This window comes from Hippocampus zosterae, chromosome 3 (genome assembly GCF_025434085.1).
Source record: "Hippocampus zosterae strain Florida chromosome 3, ASM2543408v3, whole genome shotgun sequence".
NCBI lineage: Eukaryota > Metazoa > Chordata > Actinopteri > Syngnathiformes > Syngnathidae > Hippocampus > Hippocampus zosterae.
In genome coordinates this window covers 26111322-26125917 of record NC_067453.1, presented here as the reverse complement: position 1 = coordinate 26125917, position 14596 = coordinate 26111322, and the positions used below count along the sequence as shown (strand labels likewise).

General features: G+C 44.4%; 1 protein-coding gene across 2 annotated transcripts in view; it reads right to left on the bottom strand.

Annotated features, from left to right (window-relative positions):
• kcnq1.2 (potassium voltage-gated channel, KQT-like subfamily, member 1.2) overlaps positions 1 to 14596 on the bottom strand; it is a 142586-nt gene that overhangs the window by 54751 nt on the left and 73239 nt on the right. For both annotated transcript variants that reach the window (XM_052060772.1, XM_052060773.1), the window contains 4 exons: positions 10416 to 10491; positions 8567 to 8661; positions 7753 to 7793; positions 4808 to 4869 (listed from right to left, as the gene is read on the bottom strand). In XM_052060772.1, the coding sequence (XP_051916732.1) occupies positions 4808 to 4869; positions 7753 to 7793; positions 8567 to 8661; positions 10416 to 10491 (274 nt within the window). The remainder of the gene's footprint in view (positions 1 to 4807; positions 4870 to 7752; positions 7794 to 8566; positions 8662 to 10415; positions 10492 to 14596) is intronic.

Below are 14596 nucleotides of genomic sequence, written 5' to 3'. Positions count from 1 at the left end.
CAAACAAAAAGAGTACAAATCTGACTTAGCATTATGGCGAATGCATTAGAGGGAGTTCTGTGCATGTTTTTCTTTTCAGCGGAACGATATACGGGTGAATTCTTCTCAGGCGACCACCCGGCGGGTTTGTAAGCATTATTCACTCACCGCGTAGTATATTACAACTTGCCTTTTATAGGCGCTGTTGGATTTTACATCGCAGGCATTCACAAGCGGCGGCGTGGCCGCCCGTCACCATGCGAAAACATCCCGTTTCTCATAAAAGTGAGCGACGTCGCGCAAGCATCGGGCTTGGGGTGGTGAAAGGCCAAGTTGAAGCTCGGAGACACTGGCCACTGTTTGAGCTTGTCGGCGGGGCGTTTTTCATCGCGCCCATGTGACAGAAAGATAACGCTCTGTCGCTCAGGGCCCATCCGTCTTCGTTTCCAAGCCGCTCCTGGAGAATTCAATCCGGAGAGCGTTGTGCTGGACACATCGGCGATTAATCAACTCCACTCATGCCTCTTTGTCCCGGTGTGATAAATCATTGGCCATCCCTGCGCTTGGACACACAATGGCAGAGCCGCCCGCCGCCCCCAACCCCACCTTCCCTTCTTCCCGTAAAAAGATAAATTCATCTATGGGTTGACATGCTCGCATAAAGCACTGTGAGGGTAGTTAGCGTCTGGCCTTTTCGCGGGAGGGGAACAGAGGGGATTTGTCACGGGAGGGGCGGGGGATGGGGGGGGGGGGCAACGTACCGACATGCTGTTCAAAAGATATTGTCTGAAAAAAAAAAACAGTATAACTACTAATAAAACTCTTAGATACTGTTTGGAAAATTAGCACAATATTTATCCGTCTTATTTATTTGTACTCTTCATGAGAATCTTCATGAGAAAAAAGGATGACGTACTCAGAGAATGTCTCAGACAATGGGGAACAGAAGATGAGGCGCTGGAAGAGGGACCATCATGGGAGGACAAGCCCCTAAACGGGATGTACCACCGGACCATAACTGAAGTGGCTGATCTCAAGAAGTCCTATCAGTGGTTAGAGAGGGCTGGCCTGAAGGACAGCACAGAGGCACTCATTCTGGCTGCTCAGGAGCAGGCCTTGAGCACCAGAGCCATCGAGGCCCAGATATACCACACCAGACAAGACCCAAGATGTAGGTTGTGCAAAGAGGCACCTGAGACGATCCAACACATAACTGCAGGGTGTAAGATGCTGGCAGGGAAAGCCTACATGGAACGCCATAACCAGGTGGCTGGCATAGTCTACCGAAACATCTGTGCGGAGTATGGACTGGAAACCCCAAGGTCAAAATGGGAAACACCTCCGAAGGTGGTGGAGAATGACAGAGCGAAGATCCTGTGGGACTTCCAGATCCAGACTGACAAGATGGTAATGGCGAACCAACCAGATATCGTGATCATAGATAAAGGGCAGAGGAAAGCCGTTGTAGTGGATGTAGCGGTCCCAAGTGATGGAAACATCAGAAAGAAGGAACACGAGAAACTCGAGAAATACCAAGGGCTCAGAGAGGAGCTGGAGAGAGCCTGGAAGGTAAAGGTGACAGTCGTGCCTGTGGTGGTCGGAGCACTTGGGGCAGTGACCCCCCAAACTAGATGAGTGGTTGCAACAGATCCCGGGAACAACGTCGGACATCTCAGTCCAGAAATGTGCAGTGCTGGGAACAGCAAGGATACTGCGCAGAACCCTCAAGCTTCCCGAGCTGAATGAGGGACGGACACCACCCGAGGGGTGAGATGAGGATTTATTTATATATATATATACATACATATATGCATGCATACACACACACTGTATATCTGTTGCTTCTCAGCCTTCGCTTGACTGTTATGCGACGCAAGTTCCCATATCTTTCCGAACACAAACCCCACCATTATGCTACACTGTGGTGCTTAGTCACTCCATGTGCAGTCAAGTTTGATTGACTCAAATTCTTTTGTTATGGTCCACTTCAAGTTACTTTCGGCCGCCTCGCTCGATGCGCGGCCGGCCTTGAATAAGATGATGGACGGGCAATATCTTGTTGCATTGCTGCTGTCCCCGTTTTATTTTCTGCTGCATCAAATCAATCAATCAGTCACTCATGGCTGACTTCACCCAGTCTCTATTGATGTATTTTTCCATATTGTGTCATCACGCTCAAGTTGAAAGAAAGCAACAAGTCCGTTTTGATTAAAAGGCAGGGATAGAATGTACACTTTTCAAATGTAGGGACGTAAAAGGAAAAAAAGTCCTCACAACTGGACGTAAAAGACCTAAAAAATCGACTTTAGCACAACAGCAAATGATTTGTATTTTGTGAACTTCCCAACACTGGAATTTGTCAGGGTAAAAACGGGCTTGGAAGACAGGCCGACAGCAGGGACGCTGTGGGAAAAACACGCACAGTCACACACACACACACGCACACACACACACACACGCACAGTCACACACACACACACACACACACACTGTGGTGTAGCTGGTGAACGACTCCACCGGGGCTGTCGAGAAGGATCCCACTTGACAGCGAGTCAACCGTGACGCCAGCGTTTGCTCCACGTGTCATTAGCTAGACGTTTACGAGAAGAAGGCGGGAGCCGCAGCCGCCTCGAGAAGGTTCGGAAGTGACCGCGACCTTGTTGGAGGTCAACTCCAACTGCTTGCGTGGGGCTGTAAACATTGACGCATGGCGAAATATGTTTCCGGAATGATCAGATTTCAGAACCCAAGACTCTTTGTCACCCACAACTCAGTTTTTAGTTCTTTGTTGTTAATTTATTGATGTATTATTTTAATTTATTTATTTTGGTCTTATATTTTTGTTATCTATTTGTGCTCGTCATGATTGTGAAAAAATGTTTTAAAAAATTTAATTAAAAAAACATTGCTTTGACAACATCCGGCGGGCATACATTTTGCAGGTGTTCCCGGTGTCCACCTCTGGTGCGCAAATCCTTTTCCAGCTAACCGGAGCAGGAAACGCACCAAGGGCCATTCAGTTCATCCACCTGCTGCCTGGAGCCAAAAAGGAAGGCGGCCTATTCACCCCCCCCCCCCCCCGGCCCCCACCTTCCCTTCTTCCATCAAACAGGTGTGCTGTCCTCATCAAAAACAAGACAACTCACGCGAACAGAAAGCAAAAGTCAGTCAATGCGTCAATCGTCCTTCAGAAAAGTGCGGCGCAAGCTCTCATGAGTTACTTCTCATTCAAACGTGCAGTGACGTCTCGAACCCGAAATGGGTACAAATCAAACTTTGCTAGCAACAAGGACTAATTTAAAATGTCAAAGATAATCTTGCTCATAGACATACTACTTTCGAGTGGCATGAAGGACATTTAAAAACAAAAAAAGAAGAAATTGGATGAAGAAAGTTGACATTTTGAATTGGGCAAGTCAACTCAATATTTCATTTGAAAAAAAAAACAGGATTTGCCCAGAGGAATGGGAATTTACAAAACCGTCCTCTCAATGGAACGAGATCAGGAAAAAGACAGCGGCGACTTGTTTGGGTACTCGACTTTGCCATGCTAACTACCACTATTGCCATTTTCAAGTCGGCCCATACTCAGATAACGAGCTGTATGACGACAATGACTTTCAACTCCCTTACTAAAGGGTCACTGAAGGTTAAAATGCATCATCGGCACGACTGAGAAGAGATCTGGAATATGATCACATTAGTAATCCCTTGGAATGACGCCGTTGCAGCCAAACGTGAGCGCTCCTGTCGTTGCGGAGCACCGTACACAAAGGCAGGGCCGCGGCGACTGTTTGCAGTTTGGTTGGCAATGCTAGCGTGTGTGTGGGGGCCAGCGTGTTTGTGTGTCTGTGTGTGTGGTTTGGAAGGTGAGAAGCAACGGGTGGGCGAGGCTCTCCCAAATGTGTGAGGATTGCAATCGTAACATGTAGCCTGGAGCAAAGGAACTATAACTCCGTCAACCAGACGGGCGTGTGAGGCCCGCGCCATGGAGGCGCTGGTTCAACATCATCACTGAACTTACAAACGTTTGCGGGGGAGGAAAGCTTCAAAAGCCCGAGTTGGACGAGTGGAAACGTGTCGTCCTTTTGGGTTTGCGTCATGTAAACACACACGCAGACAAACGCAAACTGGAGTGCCCATTTTTTTCCGCCCCCCCCCCCCCCCCCCAAACTCCACAAGCATCATTTCGCCGTGAAGCGCAAACAAAGCGACACACGTCGCACCCTATGATTTGGGCGTGGAAAACAATGCAACAACAACAAAAAACGAGCGGCGCTAGCACGCACCGGTTCAACGAGTACAAACGCCGCAGTGGAAAACTGGGGCGTGGGCACAGACAAACAGATAAACAGACAAACAGGCATCGCGCTGGCATCGCGTTGGCGGCTCGCCTGCTCGGCGCCAAACTACAACAATTCTTTTTACACACTGCTTAGTGCGCTCGTTGTTCTATTTCTTGCATCGCTCTCGACTGTTAAGACCTTTGAAGAAGAATTTGGGAAGATGCTTTCAACGGCCTTTTAACATTTTTTTGACAAGTAGTGATTTTGGAAATGCGAGGCTCCTATCCCACTGTGACGAAATGTTGTTTTTTTTCTTAAATGGTTCGGTCATAAAACAACAAATCAATCATTTTTGTGAATATTTAATGTTGCTAATTTTGAAATGTTTGAATGCTGCTTGATGGCATGAAGGAAATAAGCAGCACAAAAAAAATCCAAAACAAAAAACACATTCAGTAATGCACAATCAAGTAAGCATATCAAACCCCAAACGCGATATAATCTGTCACGGTGACAAGATGAAACACGCCGATTGCACGTACCTTATCTTCCAGCCGGACCAGTCGTGCTCCGATCGTTGGGAATTCTTTATCTTCCCCTTTACCTGGCAAACGAAAGAGAAATATTTGTGTATAAATATTTCGATGAGCCCAACCTAGCCTCCGAAGAAATTGCACGGAATACCCTGGCTGCGTATTCGTGTCATTTACCAATAATACTTGATATGTATTCTTGTGTCACGTTTATATTTAGGTTGCTGTATCGTTTGCGTTACGATATTCGTTATTAAAAGGTTTAAAAAAGGCCACGCACCATTCTGATGACGCCTTATGTGTTAGCTTTTAACTAGCGGACGAAGCTATTGATTGTGTCAGCTCCATAATGTGTACTTTTATTTGTTTATTGTTATTTTTCCACTCAACTTCGACTGGGAGTATCTTCGAATGCTTGAAGCAAGCCGACACGGACCGTTTTCGAAAAACTGTCGACTTTTTGCCAAACTGAAGCATGGCCGGCAGAGTGGCATATGTCAGGCTGGGAATGTGGTATCTGTGTCATGGTGTCGGAGCATTTTTTTTTTCCGGAATAGTACACGGGCATGTAAGTATGAGAATGATTTAGCTGGATTGAGCGACTTTTGTGAGCTTTGATTTTGCTATTCTGGCGTGGTGCATAAGATTCCTTTTGCCAAAAAAAAAAAGAAGTCATAATATATATGGAGTTCGAAAAAAACAAACAAACGTTTTAACATATCATATGGAAAAATATATTCCCCGCAGTTGTTCAGGCAAATTGTGCCGTTCGCTAACAGAAAGAGTACAAGTGAAGATGTTCTCCTGTTATTGAATTCAAATTGTAAATATCACTTCAAAACATTTTTGGTTTAAGTTATGCATCGCAAATATTAGGATGGGGTGGAAGAAAACAACAAAGGATTTTGCGCGGTTATTTTGTAATTCCTACAATCCTTAATAGTCAAGTATGCGGGTCAGCCAAGGGATGTTTACAAAGCACCTGGGAACTGGACCAAAAGGAAGGAAAGGAAGGAAACGGAGTAACAGTTGGCGGAGGCTGTGGGGGCAGGGAGAGGCTTGAGGGTTTTTGTTTTTTTTTATTAACTTGAGCGTTTATGCAAAAGCAAAGATTTTTATTTGACCTTGTTCATAAATCAATAAATCATCAGTAGTTGGAATGCCAAAAAAAAGTGATTTGTGACAATTTGGGGTCTGGGAAATCTGGCACGTTCAGCTCAGTCGACCTCATTTCAGTCAGCATCAAAGGATTAATTCTGCTGGTGTGTTTTGTATTTTCCTTCTGTCTTTTTTTTTGAAAACCATTTTACCAGACTCAAAAGTACTTTTGTTCAGTATTTGCGAGGATAAGAGTGTCACGATATTTAAAACCGATGCTGTTCCTTGTGCTCAGTTTTGTTTTATTTGGTGGCTACTTCCTGCTTTCATCCCATTCCTGCTGGTTTTGGATCATTGAACTGGAGCTGAAAGTGACAACCTTTTTCTCAAACGTGGACCTTGATTTGGCCACGTTGTGAATGACGTGCTACTACTTTAGCTTCTAGTGGTAACTGTCATCATGCTAGCTGCTTTTTGATAAACCAAAGACTTTGATTTGGCCCCTTTGCGAAGGATATAATGCTACTTTAGCTTCGACTGCTAACTGTCATCATGCTAGCTGCTTTAATGCTCGTCATTTACACTGAAAAGTTTGAGTGTTTTAGCATTTGTGGAGCAAGTAGGGGAAATGGCACTGCCGTTGGAACCTTGTAACGGCTGAGCAAACAGGTTTTTAATTCCAAATTTCTCGGTGGGGAGAAGTTCGCACTCTTTTATGACCTTTTAGCGTTAAATAAAAGCACTCTGCAAATGTCATATCCACACCGAAGCTGCTTCAACATTGGCCAAAGGCGCCGCACAGTCGTGAGAGGCAAATATTTGAGAACCCCCCCGCCCCCACATATGGGGCGGGGGGGGGGGGGGGGCAGGGCTCCCGCATGGCCTCTTGTAACTACGTTCATCTTCTCCTTCAGATACCTAGTCAATGCAATAAACAAAGTTGGCTTGGGGGAGTTGTGGCTATTGTCACAGAGAGGGCCGTTAACTAGATTGACATTGCACAATAAAATATCTGAATGGTGGCCACTGTAGTCTGAACGCGGTCAGAAGGGGGAGGATCACATTTGTTAATATTTGTGTTGAGATGAAGATGCGCAGATGTCCGAGAGGATCACGTTTTTGAGGTGGTGCGCTCAATAGTGGCAGTTAATTTAACAAGAAGCAGCAGTTTGGCAAATAGTGAACAGCTCTTCAAAACATAAATAGTTGATGGGAAATTCTCATTTGGAATGATTTTAATCCAAACGATTAAAAACAAAAGTCTCACTGTAAACCCGATTTATGTCAGTTTGTCAACTTCTAAGGAGTGCAGATTCATTTTCAGCCATTAAACTGGTTTTGAAAGGTAGACAGCTGGCTTTTGCGAGTCAACCAGTCAAACGCTGCTAGCGGCTAGCCGCTCGTCACTAACACCGTGATGGCTTTCGAAAAGTAATTAGCCGGCTGTCACAAGTCAACCGGTCACTCGCTGCTAGCTGCTCGTCATTAACGCTGTGACTGCTTTTGAAAAGTAGTTAGCCGGCCGTCGCAAGTCAACTTTTCACTCGCTGTTAGCAGCTAGGCGCTAACTCCGACGACTGGTGCCATATTGCCCGGTCTCTTAGTGTATTCATTTGTATTTCAACATGATTTTGGAAAGGTGTTGAGTTGACGACAAGACACACATCTTGGATTTAGTGATACTGACAAAGCTGTCATGCAAACCGAAGCCATATCGCGGTTATCGCGCGCTCTAAATCATCAAATGGAAAAAGAAGCCAAATTGAAATCTGTCTAGTAACAGTTACATATTGTATATATGTGCAAGTTTATTAAAATACAGTGTGTCTATGAGATGTACACTCCTGTTTTTTTACCTGGGAGGAACATTCCCGGCTTTCCCAGTGTGCCATCCAACCTACAGAGGACGGGGGTGGGCGAGCCAAAAATTAGTGAATCGAATGATACACACGCACACATACACTGCACACACATGTGCCGGTCTATGTACTGTATAGTGGCACTAAAATGAAACATATGGATTTTTACACCCGTATATGATGGGATGAAGAAAAAATATGCACTTAAAAATGGGATGGAAAATTCCACCGCTATTCTTCCCGACGGGGTTCATGTGCACACATGGACTGCTCATCATTCGTGGTGTGTTGAGGTCCTCATAACATTTTACAATATATTGCTTGTATCTTGTGCAGGGTTTCGAACAAGTCTCGGTTGTGAATTTGGACTCTCTAATTCTCATTTGACTGCCTTGTACTGCATTTAATCTGTTCAGGGGTCACTATAGTGGGCAGCTTATCATGTTGTCAGTTTACAGGTCATCATTAGTGGTGCATGAAAGTTAATAACTTGAGCGTAGAATGTTGCCCTTTCGAAAGAGTTCTCTTGACATGTTGCAACTGTGCAATACAAAGCATGCATCTCCAAATGTTGAGAGTTCCTTCCGTCTTTGTAGTCGGAATTCATTTTTTTGTAATTAAAAAAAAAAAAAGTCAGGCCACAGAGTATGTATTGACGTTTTAGCACCGTTTTGGTTGTTGTTTAGATATTAAAAAGCATGTATAGGCTTTTTTTTTTTTAAATTGCCCCCAAATATTTTGACACCAAATGTTATTGTATGAAAGGCACTTTGTGGCATTAAACGAAACAAATGAATAAGGGCCGCCGCACCTTCTCTGCAGCTCCTTGATGCGCACCATCATGTTGAGATGACCTTGTGAGTACTGCTCGATCACATCACGGACATCGTACGGCTTGCGCGCTTGCTGAGGATCGCACGCACACACAGAAAAACACACATAAATAAATAAATATGGAAGGGATACAAAAGCCATTGTCAACCCTAAAAAAAACATGCTCAAACCCCACAGGTGCAAAAGGTTCATTAACTCAGTATGCTTGAATGTGTGTGTGTGTGTGTGTGTGTGTGTGTGTGTGTGCGTGTGCGTGTGCGCGCGAGTGTTTGTACATGAAGTGACAAGTGCACGGTAATGTAGAGAGCAATCGCATTAAGGTCCTTTCAAAGCTTTGTTTTGTGTGATGTGGATACAAGCGCCGTCAGAAAGAACCCGGTGAACTCTTTAAGGGTGCAGCTGAGATCACTTATAAGGGCCCTAATTGAAAACACACACATACACACACACACAAGAAGCTATGTGCACCGCAACGTGCGCGCATGAGCTGATATGAGTCATACAAAACAATTGTATTTATAAATGCGTTATTGCAGCAAGTGCATAAATGTCTGTGCTCAGTGGAACCATTTGGATGGTCCGCTGGCCTGGCTGCTTCAGAGTGCCTCGTTGTCAACCACGAGTGCAAGCACATCAAGCAGCAGAATAACTAGGTTGGTAGGATTTTTTAAAATTTTGTTTGTTTATAAGTCCTACTTAGAGAGGGCGAAAAGTGCAAAGTGAAACAATTTCAAAAAAAGTCCAATGAGACAGCCAGCGTGTGGAAAGAGGAGGTGTCCTGGTGTGGCTGCGAAGCGCTTTGTTGTTGTGACATGGGAAACAAAACAAAACCCTGCAATGACCTGGTGGTAATCATTCCAACCATTGAGTGTAGATATTTATTTGATATTTTCATTTCCAGGGACTTTAAATGCACCAGGGTACTTCTCTTGGCCTAAGCCATATTGTAATGAGCAACCAGGAAGGAAATGTGAACTCCTTTCAAACATTGCACTAAGTGTCCGTGTTTTATGTTATGTGTTGTGTTTATTATTTTACTTGATGTTAACTGTTTTGTAAAGCGCATTGTTACAGCTGCCGCTGTTGTGAAAGCGCTATATAAATCAGCATGTATTGTATTTTATTGTATAAGTTCCATTTCTGGTCACTATGGTTGTCGTCACCAAAATTGCAAAGACAAAACAAATATAGTGAGATTAATATTTTGAATACTCATAGATTCTTGTTTGTGTTATTTAGCTTAGCAATGTTGCATTGAGCACTTTTCGAGGCCGTTTCTGTATCCCCCCCGCACCCTCTCCAAAAAAGGGGCAAATGTATGTCCGCAGTACTTAGCTTAGCTTTAGCCATACTGAACTGAGCACCCTTTCTTAACATGGAAACCTAATTACGTTTTCATTTTCATGTTCAAACCAAGTTAAAATTTACATAAATTTAGTGGGGGGGACAGCGAAAACAACTTTTTGTCATCCCAATAAGATTTATTTGCTGTCTATGACTCATGCTTACATGCTCAGTGACAAGCTGAAGTTTATTTTTACACCGACACGTAATTTGTGCCTGACAGTCGTCATGTTGACATGTTTCCATACCAAAGAACGTCGGTTGCCATCTGTGATATTTTGTGTGAACTTGGCCCAAAAAGGACGTGGGCAGGTGCATGGTTTGTACACACACACACACACACACACACACATACACACACAGAGGTGCAGCTGATGTTGCAAGACCCCCAACTCCCCACCCCCATTCCTATTCCTATTCCTGTGCAACCGCAACATGACACAGAATGTATGCGTGCCTTCTCCCTCTTGCTTTTTACTGACCTGGAACTTCTTGCGGGCCACAAAGTACTGCATGCGACGCAGGACTTTGACGGCGGACCTCTGGGCGTGAGACAACCTGTGACGCAGACCCACAGAAAAAATGATTCATTTGATTGAAAACATCACAAATAATAAGGAAACGTAAATAGCTCAAATATCACAAAATGGTTATTTGTTTGTTGTTAATAGTACAAAAAAGACAAATTCATCGGGGCAAATGTGCTGGCAGATCCATCAGATGGCGCTGTAGTGAAAAAAAAAGCTGGTTAGTGTTGCTTTGAGGCAAATTTTAGATGCAAAAAGCCATAGCTTTAAGGCAAGAAAATATGCAAGCCGATTGTCTAACTAGCTCTTTCTGCAGACTCTCCCTGTCCTTTCTCTGCTTTGTGAGGCCGTAGAAACCTCCATTTTTCCAAGTTCCAGCCAAGCGAGTCAGTTGATTTATGTTGCGGCAGTGATTTACTAAAATCACCCAGTTTAACATCCTTTTGTCCAAAAGTTATGATTTAATCATTCCACATACATTTTTGCTCACCTACCTATGCCAGTGACATAAACTCACGGGTTGTACGTCACGGATGTGACGTCAAATCGCCAGTTGCACCCACCTTTTGCCCTTGAGTGATACGGCAGATACAGATGTAAATTTGCGTTTACACTTTTTTTCCCCCCACAGCGGGTGATTTCTAGTTGCAAAAACCACCGGTTAGATGATGGCAGTGAATCTGGCATTAAGACTCGGACATTTATGTATTTATTTCAACGTTTATTCAATTTCAACGGAAAGGTTGTCACCTAAGCCGTATCACAGACAACCTTCCGCCCTTCGCGTGCGACGGCTGATTACTTATGCGCCGCAGCACCGGCCTCCTCCGACACAGAGCTCGCACGGCATCTCCGGCGACGGAATGGTGTTGAGAATCGTAACTTTTATTGGCATAACTCTTGAAGTACAAGTACGTAACTGGGGCTCGTAACATCGGCGAGAACATACGTCACTTCCTGTTTTTCACTCAAAGCTGTCCTACTAGCAACATCGACTCAATTTAACAATACTATTGTTACTTTGGGGAAACCAGCTCCTTTGCAATTCCTGATTATAAAGTGCAACCCAAAGTTCTATAACGATATGTGCAGACTCTTTTATTAATTTTAATTCAATTACAATGGGAAATAAATTCTATGAAAAAAAAGCCTTCCAGACATTGAGAGGATGGTGTGTGTATTTCATACTAAGCGGCTAGTGCAGCGCCATTAACGCCCTGCGCAACACAAACCCAACGGTTAAGAATCGCAGATTCGCCAGCAACCGGGTCGTGTCCCGACACGCACATTTACATTTTAAATATGACCACTCCCACATGGATCTGCAGCCTTGTGCAGAGCCAACTGGAGGAAAAACAGGCCAGGTTTGCGTTGAAAAGGCTCCCTAAAAGCACGTCCCTTGGTCTCGTAGCAGCACATCTGTGTCAACACAAAGGCAGGGAAGAAAAAAAAAAGAGCCCACTGATATGGAGTTAAATGCCAGAGTAGAAACCGCTAGATGCAAACAGCGCGCACGCACACACAACAAGCCATCCTCACTATCGGTGAAGTATATGGCACGCACGTGTGTTTTTGTTTTCTCTTGGAGGCGCATATCTTTCTGCGCCCGCAGTGTGACAGCTGCACGTTTGGATGATTTGTGCAGCCTCGCGAAAGTAAATACAAGCTGGGGATAGAACATTTTGTTGACTGTGTGGCTTTTTGCGCTGATCCGAGCCATTAAAATGTACCGAATACAAGAGTTGAAATCGCATCAGTCGTCAAAATTGCCACGTGAATAGAGGGGGGCCAGAGGAGGGTGGTTTGGGGGCGGGGGGGGGTGGGGGGGGCAGACAGTGACAAAGCTAAGAAAACATTCAACACACAAGCGGAGTCGAAATACTGTAATTTAACCGACCGTTAAGTTGATTGGACACTCCAAATTGTGCGTAGGTGTGATTGTGAGCGCGAATGGTTGTTGGTCTCTGTGTGCCCTGCGATTGGCTGGCAGCCAGTTCAGGGTGTCCCCCGCCTACTGCCCGAAGACAGCTGGGATCGGCTCCAGCATGCCCCGCGACCCTCATTAGGATAAGCAGATCAGAAAATGGATGACTGGTTTCGATCAGAGAATGGCGTTAATATTTGTCAACTGTGAGCCCGTGAAGGTCCTTTGAGACTCTTTTTGTGATTGAAGGCTGCGGTATATAAATAAATTTGACTTGACTTTTATAAGCCTCGTGTCAAGTTATGTACGGCTGGAACTTTAATGCCGCATTTAAACCTTTGAAAATGGAAGGAAAAAAAGCTGCTACGATTCCATAATTTATTAATAATAACGATAATAATAATACATTTTGTTTATAAGCGCCTTTCAAGACACCCAAGGACACTTTACAATAACAAAAAACACAAAACAATGCGGGTTAATGTTATTGCACATAATAGTTTAGTTGTCTAAAAATAAAAGCATTCTTAGAGATGAAATGCAAATGGACTGTACCCTAAAGTTAAATACAACTAATGTCTACTTGATGCACTGCATTTGACAACAACAAAAATCGATTTTATAGTTAAATGGACTGCACAGAGTATTTTAAGATTTTCGTGTTTTACCGTTAACAACGGTGAACTTGTTGTGGCCCGCACAGCTTGTCCAAAGATTTTTTTAATTTAAATTTTTTTTGGAGTGGCGACAGTTGAGAAAAAAAAAAGGTTGTTTTCCATAACGTCTTATGAGTTCAGTTGTTGTAACGTGACAACCTCTCGCCTGACCTGACAGCTTGTGGCAAAACCACGCGGGAGAGGGGGGGGGGGGGGGGGGGGGGCAACTAATAGCCTCAAATTGATGTCTGGCCTTATTTGAAGCTCCTTTCTCTGTATTCCCGTTTGTCTAAGTGAGCTCTCTCGGGGACATGTGACTTTTTAGTGAAGGCAGTCCGTGTTTATGCAGCATATCTGCTAAGGGGTTGGATTAACTGCAATGTGATGTCATCACTTTTAGTCCCTTTTCCGTAAACAGCTAGCGTTAAAGGGTGGTGGGGGAGGGGGTGAACTTCCTCCAGGGCTGAAGAATCCCCTTATGGATCGACACCCACTATTCACCACACCAACGTTCCCTCTAAACTGCATGAGCGCATGCGCATGCTCTAAATGTATTTCATTTGCTTGCATGAAAAAAGAACAAGATGAACAACATGAGGAGCAAGAACTCATTTTCTATTTTTTTTTCCTCACAAAAAATAACTCACTCCAAATTTTAATGTTATCAAGGTTCTATATTTGGTCCTGTATGTCATTCCAAATCTGCAAAAAAAAATTATTAGGTCTCCTCTCGTAATACGGGGCAGCAGAAGACGCAGTGTGAGTGCAACTCAGACACATCTGCCATCCAGTGGAGATTGGTGATATTACAACTTGAAGCTACAGTCAACCGCTGCATGTTTGCAGTTCGGCACCATCGTAATCGCAAATTTTTTTTTTTTCGTCACTCTGCCACGCCGTTTTATCTGAAAAAGGCACACTGAATGTTTACCGGCATTTTTCGATGAATTAGCAACGCAAGAGCGCTCAGCGTCACACTCCACTTGAGCGGCCCTCAAACAGTAAATGAATGACTCCATTCTTGTGTGCGAGCCGATGCTTTTGTATGTTGTGCAGCGGGGTGGGAGAGGGGGTGGGGTGGTGGTGGTTAATCCATGTTGCACTCCGGCTATGTCCGAGCCAAGGCGGACACACCCACACTTACGCACGCTGCCCAAACACGAGTCTTTGTGTAGTCAACAAGTCGCTCCGAGGTCTTAATTAGGCGGCGGGGCAACAACAGGACTTGAGAGACAATGCTTGAAAACATGGAGCACAAAACATCAACACCAAAGTATGTGTGCTGCTGTTTGTCTATTTTCCTGCCTTTGCTACATAGGAGGAAATGTACTCAAACACCAAACAATGGCAAACATGAAAAGAATGAGGCCCTCTCTACTTATGGGGAAAGAAAATTACCTCCGCTCCCCTTCTACCACCACCACGCGAGACTGTCCTACGCTCTCCACACACTGATGTATTTTTTTTGTGGGTTTTTTTTTTCCGGTGGCAAGAGTCTAATTGGGAGAGAAAACACATGTAGGAAGAAGAACTCCTCCTCCTCCTGTTTCCTGCGT